The 11,040-nt window shown below is 44.5% G+C and overlaps 1 protein-coding gene across 3 annotated transcripts in view; it reads left to right on the forward strand.

Moving 5' to 3' along the window:
* ZMYND11 (zinc finger MYND-type containing 11) overlaps positions 1-9,672 on the forward strand; it is an 82,879-nt gene extending 73,207 nt beyond the window's left edge. For 2 of the 3 annotated variants that reach the window (XM_040434205.1, XM_040434203.1), the window contains 4 exons: positions 496-564; positions 2,761-3,042; positions 5,051-5,236; positions 7,976-9,672. In XM_040434205.1, the coding sequence (XP_040290139.1) occupies positions 496-564; positions 2,761-3,042; positions 5,051-5,236; positions 7,976-8,098 (660 nt within the window). In that variant the 3' untranslated portion in view covers positions 8,099-9,672. The remainder of the gene's footprint in view (positions 1-495; positions 565-2,760; positions 3,043-5,050; positions 5,237-7,975) is intronic. The other variant, XM_040434204.1, reaches the window with a different exon arrangement.
* Positions 9,673-11,040: the final 1,368 nt, after the last annotated feature.

Here is an 11,040-nt window from a genome sequence, read left to right on the forward strand (position 1 = left end):
GTCCATTGATTTCTTTCCTGGTGTCTGTCATCCCGGCAGCAGGAATAGCGCAGTATGCTGTGCTGTTTTACCCATCAAATATGATGTAATTTCCAACAGACCTGTACACCACTGTCATATAAAAGTATAGAAAAAACACAGTTTTTCTTTTTAGCTCCTTTCAGCTGCTGCCATGATTATGTTATTTAGTAATGTAACTCCAGAAGCGACCGATCACCTGCAGTACACCTGGAGTCCTCACACGACCCCTTCACAATTTGTCCTAGTTTCCTGCAGACATAAAGAGATATATTGTCTGGGCAACAAGACAAGTCTGTGAATTGTGTCCTGCAGCTCTTCTAATTGAGACCCAGGCGAGCTATAAACAACGCAAACAAGCGCTGTACAATTTAAAGATTATCTTGTCGCTGTGTATTTCTGCGGGATGAAAAGCATGTTTGAAATCTGCCTAATGTTAGCAGGATTACACTGACCTGGTATCCTTAATCTTTCAAGCAGAAGGCAACTCAGGAACCAAGAGCCAAGAAGGGGCGTCGCAACCAGAATGTGGAACCCAAGAAGGAAGTAAGTTCTCCTTGCTAATAATACTACGGTATTATTCCTGTAGGTAGGATATTTTTTCTTTTAACGCTTGCTTTTATCGGCTTCCAACATAAAAGCCAATATATAATCAGCCATAAGCCGCTAAAGGAATAAGTGTTAATGAAACCTTTATCACGTCATACGTCCACATAAGGGCTCAGGATTTACAGCCAGATAGACAAAAAAAAAGACACCAAAAAGATAAACACACAATATGATGAATAGATACGCAGATGTACATGACCTCAATTAAAGGGGTTTTCCCAGATTTTTATACTTATGAACTATCCTCAGGATTCCTATCATCCGTATCTGATCGGTGCTGGTCCAACACCTGGGACCTCCGACGATCAGCTGTTTGAGAAGGCAGTGGCGCTCCTGTGAGCGCCGCAGCCTTCTTGCAGCTTACCAAGCACAGCTCTGTACATTGCTTGGTATCGCGCTCAGCCTCATTGAAGTGAATGGGTCAACAGTATCAAAATCTCAGAAAACCCCTTTAAAGGGAGTCTGTCACCTACTGGCCATGATTTAAAGGGGTTGTCTCATCATGGACAGCGGGGGCGTATCTCTAGGATATGCCTCCATTGTCTTATAGGTGCGGGACCCGCACCTATATCGAGAACGGAGCCCAGGAAGGGGGTGGCTAGAAGACGCCAGTCCGGCCACCACCAAGCCGGCTCCCATAGAAGTGAATGGGAGCGTAGCGTACCGCGCATGCGCAGCCCCCGCTCCCATTCATTTTTATGGGGCAGACAGAAATAGCCAAGCCAGCGCTCGGCTATTTTCGCCGGTCCCATAGAAAATAAATGAAGGGTGGCTGCACATGCACAGTGCGCCCTCCTTCACTTGCGGGGCTCGGTTCTCGATATAGGTGCGGGTCCCACCATTGGCTAGAAGACAATGGGGGCATATCCTTTACTCTCAGTGCTATACTGACATTCACCAGAAGGCTGCTTCAGAGAGCTCTGGGCCATTATAGCAGGAGTGTGGCTCTAATGGGATAGCCAAGCCCGTCTGTCTGCTGCATGGGTGATCCATTCAGCGCTTAGACTGGGCTGCCGTAAAAAAGCAGCAGCCCAGCCTAAGACCCAACGCTCATGTGCACAGACCCATTGAAATTAATGGGTCTGAATTGAGTGCGAGTGCTATGCGTTCACTTCACGCATTTCACCCTTGCGGAAAACACGCTCGTATGAAAGGGGCCTTAGAAGTTCTTTAGCATTTTATAGCATATTGATGCTTTTTATGTGACCAAAACATTTGTGACCAGACCAGCCACCAGCATCCATCCATTGGCATGGGAGACTATCACATGCACAGTGCCATGTGTAGTGTTCTTCAGGGGAGACCCTGATAAACTGGTCTGGTCATTTGCCCTTTCACCAGCCGAGTGCAGTGGGACCCGGACTGTGGCGACACTGCTCACTGGGGGACGTCGGGGATGGAACTGTAATATATATCAGTAAGGTGCTTGTTTTGCTCTTTAGAGTGCATTTGCAGCGGTTATATTAAAGGAAACCTGTCATCACTTTCTAAGCCTATTTATCCACTCACTTTTCTATAAATACTTTTTAATACATTAATAATGATATTAAAATCAATTCTGAATGAAAAAACTAAACTAAATGTTCCCGCCATATATGTAAATGCACCTTAGATGAGTCCTGTCTCCTCCATGCGTTCTCTGACTCTCGTAGTGCAGCCACGCCCACAAACTGATAAGACACACCCTCTACGATTGCTCGTCTCCACCCCTTCTCTTCCAAGTCTCGCAGCTGCGCAGTATACATTATATGACCAGTGTAAGATGAGGAGCGAGGTGACTGGTTCTGCACATGCGCGGGATTTGGGACGTGAGTTCGGGAGGAGGGTAGAATCTTTAGGTGCCGATGATTATTATGGTTAAAAACCAGTGACAGGTTCCCTTTAAAGTGGCCATTCCCTTTAATTGAGCCATGGTATTTTTCACTGACGGACTGGGGAGCACTGTCACCAAACTTAAACCTTATCGATTCTGAATGATTCCTTTCAGCATACATTTTATGTAGATCTCTGTGAATTTTTTTCTTCAAATCTGTGTCCATCAAACTCCAATCAATAATAATAATTGTACTGTGAACCATGCCTACAGCAGATATGTGCTTCACCAAGACCTAAACCAACCTGTTCCCTCCGTAGGATCCAGAGCCAGAACCCGAGACGGAAGCTGTGAGCTCAAGCCAAGAAATCCCTTCTCTGCCGCCACCAGTTGAAAAGGTGTCTGTCTGTACACAGACAAAGAAGCAAAGTGCCTCATCTCCAAGAATGTCGCACCGCAGCACGCAGACCAGTAGTGACTCCGGCGTGTGTCAGAACATGTGTCATGACAAGTACAGTAAGATCTTCAATGACTTTAAAGAAAGAATGAGCACAGACAACAAGAGGGAAACGGAAAGAGCCGTGCGGGAAGCCATTGACAAGGTTAGAATGAACTAATCTCTTATGGAAAGTGGCTGTATCCTCAGTGCAGTGATTAGGATGAAGGAGTTTCATACATAAAGTATGTTTTGAGCAGTATGTCTTCTGCGGCTGTCTGTACAGAGGTAGGCAGGAAAGAAGGGATCGAGCACAAGTTATACGTATTCAACCACGGACACGACTGTGACTGAATTGTGTGTGGTCCATGGTAACACCCCTCTACAGTTCACTTCCCATAAAATCCAGCATGCCAGTCCTGGTTTCCCCAACATCTGCCTTCAGGGGACAGTCAGCACATCGCTACACACATAATGGGCGATCCTGCTGACATCTACCATGGAGGCAGAGTCTATTTATCTCCATATGCATAAGATAGTCAGGCGGTCCTGCCAAAATTGGTCGCTTTGGCTGACTTTGCTCTTATGTGTATGGGCTCCTTTAAAGGGTTTATCCCATGACTAATGTAAAAAATGAAAACCAGACACCATATAGCACATGACAGTCTCTTTCTAACAAAGCTAGAACCAGCCCTGTACCTCACATGGATCCAGAGATCTCCCCATTCATTGCTCTGCTAGATTTATATCGAGCTGCCTGACAGCTCAAGGGGAGTGTCTTTTCTGCTGCAGCTCAGGGGGCGTGTCCATGCTCTGCCTATCATAGCTCAGGGGGAGTGTCCATGCTCTGCCTATCACAGCTCAGGAGGCAGTTGAAGGATGAAACTGAGCATGTGCGGCCATCTCAGTGAGCAGGACACAGAAATAAGAAAAAAAAAGATACATTTTATTTAATAACTCACTGGCTATGCTAAATTTTTAATTACATGCAATTACAAAAGTATTCAGCGACAGATGCTGGTTTGAAAAATGTAGAATATTTTTTGTGGGACCACCCCTTTAAGGTAATTGCAAGCCTGAACCAAACATTCAGGGTTGGATGAAAAATAACTATACATTACCCATATCTGATTATCTCGTCTTGTTTTCTGATGCATCAGGTGCCATGAGAGCAGTCAGCAGTAAAGTTGGCCATAGACAAGATGTGACTACTGCCCCCCTTTAGCCACTGACAACGCGATCTCCCAGCGGGTACACAGGATTGAACACTCTTTCATTAATAAGTGCTGGCTTTATTGGAACAAATAGGGGGAAGCTGCTAGATGATCACTACACCTTGCTTTGACCAGCTTTCTTTGGGCGAGTCATGCCATGCCTAGAGCTTACTAGTCTTCAGACTTCTAGCGAGACATATGACATCCCCTATCGATATGCCATTATAAGTTTATTATCTGTGATTATCCTGGAGGTCACTTATTTGAATGAGGCTGTGCTGCAGCACAGGGAAAGACTATGAAGGGGTCTGCAGCATTAAAACAGGGCTTTAGGCCTCATGCACACACTGCTTGCCTGGCCGTGCCTGTATTGCAGCCCGCAAGCAGTGGGTCCGCAATATACGGGCACCAGCCGTGTGCACACCGTATCACGGATGTATTCCCATTCACTTGATTGTGCCCATGCATATTGAGGTCCCCAATGCACGGTGCGGCCAGGCGACGGCTGTGTGCTTGAGGCCTTATTCCGGGGGGGGGGGGGGGGGGGGGGAGTGCGATACCTCTTTAATTTATTACCTTTTTCCCCAGCTGGCAGCTATTATTTCATGAAATACTATTGATTTAGTATCAGGAAGTTTAACCTACGTTATTTGGTTTCTGATTTATGTATTTTTTAATTAAATATATTAAATATGTAGTCCTAGTACTGTTCTAGAAACTTTGTAATACATCAATGTCCTTTATGTAATGGTGCATTTTTTTTATCCTAATGTCCTATTGTAATGGCCTCTTAAGTGTTTGCTCAGCAGATCAACTTGGTGAATGGAGACCTGAATACTAATGTGACGTTTTCGTCTTCATGTCACTTTGCTTTGAACAAGATGAAGTCAGTCCGTGTAGTTCATTGACTGATACAAAGACGCTGCTTTGTCCTATGAGAGTCTTTACTTGTCTTTGCAGCTGCGAGCTGAGATGGAGGAGGAGAAGAGGCAAGCCGTTAACAAAGCCGTGGCCAATATACAGGGGGAGATGGATAGAAAGAGCAAACAGGTGAAAGAAAAGTGCAAGGAAGAGTTTGTTGAAGAGATTAAGAAGTTGGCAGCACAACATAAGCAGCTGATATCCCAGACCAAGAAGAAGCAGTGGGTAAGAGGCCCGTTCTCCATTCAGAGGAGGCCAGTCTGTGCGGTGTGCAGGTGCTCCATTTACACAAAAGTTCAGGGTGCAGCTCAAAGGGTGCCAGAGCTTTGGGGTCTGTCTTAGGGACTGTATGTGTGACTTTTTGCCAATTCAATTAGTATTCTTTTCTGATTTCTACACTCGTCAGGAAAGGTATCCGAGAAAGAAATTCCTGTGATAGGAATTATTTTTTCATATGTACTCTTGTAACTTTCCACTCGTTAGAACCTGTAGTTTTTTGTACTATAAACATTTTGTAGACATTTATTAAGACTGGCATTTGATACTGTTGTCCATTATCATCAGATTCACCACAGTTAGAGGAGCATGCCTTTTAATAATTTTGGTATATTTTGGGCCATCCATCTGGCAGAGCTGAAATCTACTACAGCTGAGAGCTGACGTAGATTTCAGGTATAATTTATGCCAGTTATCTGGCATAAATTACAATAAATGTATTGGGCTGCCTAGGCCCCACACCACCAATGTTCCACCCCGCACTGTCTACCATTTTGAAAAGTAGCGCAGAACCACAAAGAAAAAAATCTGACATTTGCGCAAGTGTGGCTGGCTCTGCTTTAGGATTAACAGAGTGTATCCGTTGTACATCAGGTATTTCTGTTCCGTAAAATCTGATACGAAAAATGAAACACATTTGCAGTAGATCCTACTTTTAAATCGTATTGTGTCTACAGCCCCTATGCAGACTATGGGGGTAATTTATTAAGACCAGCGGTTTTTACGTCAGTATTAATAAAGCCCTAAAGCTGGCGGTGGATCACCAAAGTTATGTATAGGCACAGGCCTCTTCATAACTTCGGCGGATCCTCCGTCACTTCTAAATGTAACACAGCTTCCTAGCTGTCTTCCATTTAGACCTTTTTCTACACCTGAAACAGGCGTAGAAAATGGTAAATGGGACGGGCTGCCGGCCCGCCCACTTTTTTAGACCTGGCGTGAGCGGGGAAAAGTCTCAGATTGCTGAGCAACTAACCATTGCGCTCCAATCTGTGCCTGAAATACGCCTAATTTAGGCGTATTTCAGTTTGATAAATGACCCCCCTATGTGACTATATGGTAACAGACAGCTAAGCAATTTTGTGTAGTGTAATCCTACATTCTTGCAGCCTTAGGCCCCTTTCACACGGGCGAGTATTCCGCGCGGATGCGATGAACGCATTGCATCCGCACTGGATCCTGACCCATTCATTTCTATGGGGCTGTGCACACGAGCGGTGATTTTCCCGCATCACTTGTGCGTTGCGTGAAAATCGCAGCATGCTTTTCTTTGTGCATTTTTCACGTAACGCAGGCCCCATAGGAATGAATGGGGTTGCGTGAAAAACGCAAGCATCCGCAAGCAAGTGCGGATGCGGTGCAATTTTCACGCACGGTTGCTAGGTGACGATCGGGATGGGGACCCGATCATTATTATTTTCCCTTATAACATGGTTATAAGGGAAAATAATATCATTCCTAATACAGAATGCATAGGAAAATAGCGCTGGAGGGGTTAAAAATAAATAAATAATTTAACTCACCTTAATCCACTTGCTCGCGCAGCCCGGCATCTCTTCTGTCTTCTTTTTTGCTGTGTGCAGGAAAAGGACCTGTGGTGATGTCACTCCGGTCATCACATGGTCCGTCACATGATCTTTTACCATGGTGATGGATCATGTGATGGACCATGTGATGACCGGAGTGACGTCACCACAGGTCCTTTTCCTGCACACAGCAAAAAAGAAGACAGAAGAGATGACGGGCTGCGCGAGCAAGTGGATTAAGGTGAGTTTAATTATTTTAATTTTTTTTTTTTTAACTCCTCCAGCGCTATTTTACTATGCATTCTGTATTAGGAATGCTATTATTTTCCCTTATAACCATGTTATAAGGGAAAATAATACAATCTACAGAACACCGATCCCAAGCCCGAACTTCTGTGAAGAAGTTGGGGTCTGGGTACCAAACATGTGCGATTTTTCTCCCGCGAGTGCAAAACGCATTACAATGTTTTGCACTCGCGCGGAAAAATCGTGCATGTTCCCGCAACGCACCCGCACCTTTTCCCGCAACGCCCGTGTGAAAGAGGCCTTAGACTTTCTTCCATCTGTCCCCTATTTTGTGCTAACGTATATTTGCTAGGCTAGGCTACATTCACATCTTCAGTAACCTGATCCGGCAGGCTGTTCTAGCAGAGAACAGCCTGCCGGAGTTCACCAGATCTGGCATTGACGGATACTAACGTTCACCACTGGACCCCATAGGTTATAATGCACTAGTTTTCTGTCACGCTGGAAAGCGGCCAGATCCCATTATAGCGTATGGGGTCCGGCGGTGAACAGCAGTATCCGGCATTGCCAGATCCATTGAACTCTGGATGGGGTGTTCTCTGCTGGATCAGGTCACCCGAGATGTGAACACAGCCTTATCCAGGAGTAGAGGCCAGACAGAATGGAGTATGACTGAAGGATCACGTTTCACAGTTTGCTGTCTGTTACCACGGCGGTGCATAGATCTGCATGCATGCTGTAGAAACAAAATGTCAGGAACTTTTTGATTGCAAAATTTCTTTAGATTTTGTGTGAGAGAATAAACCAAAATTGTTTGCAGCAATGACTGTACTTTTTAGGTCAGGCTCTGTGTCTTTTGCGATGTCCGTGCATTATTCAGACATTTAGGATTTTTTTTTTTTTTTTACCTCCACAGTGCTACAACTGTGAAGAGGAGGCAATGTACCACTGCTGCTGGAACACTTCGTACTGCTCCATCAAATGTCAGCAGGAACACTGGCACGCTGAACACAAGAGAACCTGTCGCAGGAAAAGATGAATCGTCCCCTCCCTCTCGCGTTGTTTCCTTGATCTCTCTCCTCAAACTCTGTGTTTTGTTTTAATTTCCAGGATGCCGTACCCGCTTTCTATCTGCATACCATCTCCGAAGCAGCTCCTAGTTTGCTCAGTACTGGAAGATCTGCCGATTGCACAACTCCAGTACTGAAGCGCCAAAAACGTTTCTCCACAAAGAAATATTTTGCACAATCTTCCCTGTGCTTGTATTCAGTCTCTAACCTGTCTGCTGCCAGAGGATCCCGCACTGTATTTTATTCCAATACGTGCATGACATCTCTTCTGAAAACCACCAAGGTTAGACCTCGTTCCTTCCTGTACTAACACACGAGAAGTTGGAAGCGCGTTTTACATTCATAATGGAATTATTGCTGATACACAGTCGTTTTTGCTAGTCAATTTTTGCATTTCAGGTTCAAGGCGTTTGTGTTTTTTATTTGTTTAAATGTTTTGACCATTTTAAGATATTTTTTAGCAAATCTACGCCAGCCAAGCAGCAGGTCTTAATCCTCTCCTATTAAAGCAGAGGCAAAAGAGGCACCATGTTTTGGTCTCATGGAGTAACCCTGGACCACAATTTTAGCTGTTAGCAAAGATCAATACACAGTGAGCCAAATGTGTGGTGCCAGTCTTATGTGATGGGTCTGTGAATGTAAAGAAACCAGAGGGGGAGTGTGCTACCTTTTAGGCAAAGCCTCACATCTGAAACCTGCCAAGCTCGCGTCATTGTGTTCCTTCTACTTTGAAAGGCATTTTTAATTCATTCTGTACCAGGGGGTTTTAAGATTTTTGGGAACAGGGTTCACTTAAGCAAGAAATGTTTTTTTTTTCTTGCATATTTTATTTTAATATATATCCCATGTTTGTTCATTACTTATTTTCAATATATAACTTTTATAAAGAAATGAAATATATTAACTTTGATTGCATAGTTTTAAATACAGGTAATCTAATCTTAGATCATAGGCGTTACATTACAATTTGCACAGTTCATAGACCTATGGAGGCACACTTAAGAGACCGTTCAAACCAAGAATCGACCTTGGATGACTTTTTACAGGGTTTATTAAGCTCTCATGTGTGCCGTTATTGTACCTTTTTAGAATGAATTCACCCGTTCACACTACTGCTAGGCATGCACATTTGTCACCAGGGGCGTTTCTCAGGGTCGTCGTGCTCTGGGAATCTAGGACTGATACCCCAAATATATATGGGCTTCGTAGGAAGTGTGGTTTAAGCTTCTAATCATTTACAGAATTTTAAGTATCAGATTTCTAGTGTCGCAGGTTACCGTGTCACACTAAGTATGCACAAGATCAGGGCACCACTGCAATTTAAGCTAATACAATCAACACATAAATGGTATATGTGTAATGTTAAGGTGACCACTGATTTTGCAACTTATTACTTCGTAAATTGGGCTAAGAAGCCTAGACCATAATTCGGATGTAGTAAAGGGGTTTTCCCATCACATACATTGGGGGCATATTGCTAGGATATGCCCCCATTGTCTGATAGGTGCAGGTCCCACCTCTGGGACCCACACCTACAACGAGAACAGAGGGCGCACTGCTCATGTGCAGCCGCCCTCCATTCATTTCTGTGGGGCTGCCGAACATAGCCGAGCGCTGGCTCAGCTATTTATGCCCCTTAGAAATGAATGGGAGCAGGGGCTGCGCGTGTGCGGTGCACTCCCGTTCACTTGTATGGGAGCAGCGGGGTCCTCCAGCCACAGCTCTCCCAAATCCATTCTCCTTGTAGGTGCGGGTCCCAGGGGTGGGACCCGCACCTATCAATGGGGGACATATCCTAGCGATTTTACCCCATTGTATGTGATGGGAATACCCCTTTAATTTTGAGGCCAAAACCAAAAATCAGTTGGTAGGCACCTCGCAAAAAGCCTATATCAAAATTCTTACAGATATTATGAAGACCTTTGTGTCTCCATAGTAACAGACTACGCGCAAACTGCGATGTGTGAGCCTCCAGTCATATTACCCCGGCTGTCTGCTACTTCTTGCTAACCTATGTGTTTATATATGAATGTTTAGTAAGAAGTATAACTGCAATGCAGGATCAGACAACACAGGGCTTGTTTGTAGTCTGTAACCATGGAAACAATAAAACAAATGTATTATTTAAATATGTCGGCAAAGTTGAACCTGTACTTTAAAGGGGTTTTCTGACACTTATGACACTACGACTGTTGCAAACCTACAAAATACAGTCAGTAAATTCCAACAGTGTCGCTGTTCCTGCTTTCAGGCACAGGTCACACAGTATCTACCAAGTACATTGGTCCCGTGGTTGGCATCTTCTAATCAATTCCCCCAGTGTATGGGGCGTCATCGGAGATGTAGTACCCAGGGGGCTTGTTAATCTAATGGCAGCAGTAAGCGATGCAGAGTGGGACAGAGTGTAGCGACAGGACTGTTGACTTCTGGGAGTTATAGTTTTCAGCTTCTTGCAGAAAATACAGACTCTCCGACACACGAAAGACAATTATAATGTGAATTCCTTCCAGACCATGAGTCTGCTGAACTGTATTCACACCATTATGTGACTCAGGTTTAGCAGACTAACGACCTGGAAGGAATTCACATCATAAATCATTATGATTCTGCGAATCCACTTTGGATGAGCAGCATCCATAATGGGAAATACAGCTCCCACATGGAGCGTGTTTCCCGCAGCGAACGCGCTCGTCTGAAACTTGCCTAAGCCTACAAAAAGGTTTGATTTGGCAACGAGATGCTGAACTAATGAAAAAGGTACCATTGATATTTAAGGGCATTTTTAGTTCATTCCCAGCCTACCAGAAACTAGTAGGAATTTCCTTGCTGTTGGCGTCCCTAATGTCTGCAGTCAAATACACAGCAATTACTTTCAGGAAGAGCTTTGCGACGCGTCGCTTCCTCCACACAC

The sequence above is a fragment of the Bufo bufo genome, chromosome 5 (genome assembly GCF_905171765.1).
Source record: "Bufo bufo chromosome 5, aBufBuf1.1, whole genome shotgun sequence".
Lineage (NCBI taxonomy): Eukaryota > Metazoa > Chordata > Amphibia > Anura > Bufonidae > Bufo > Bufo bufo.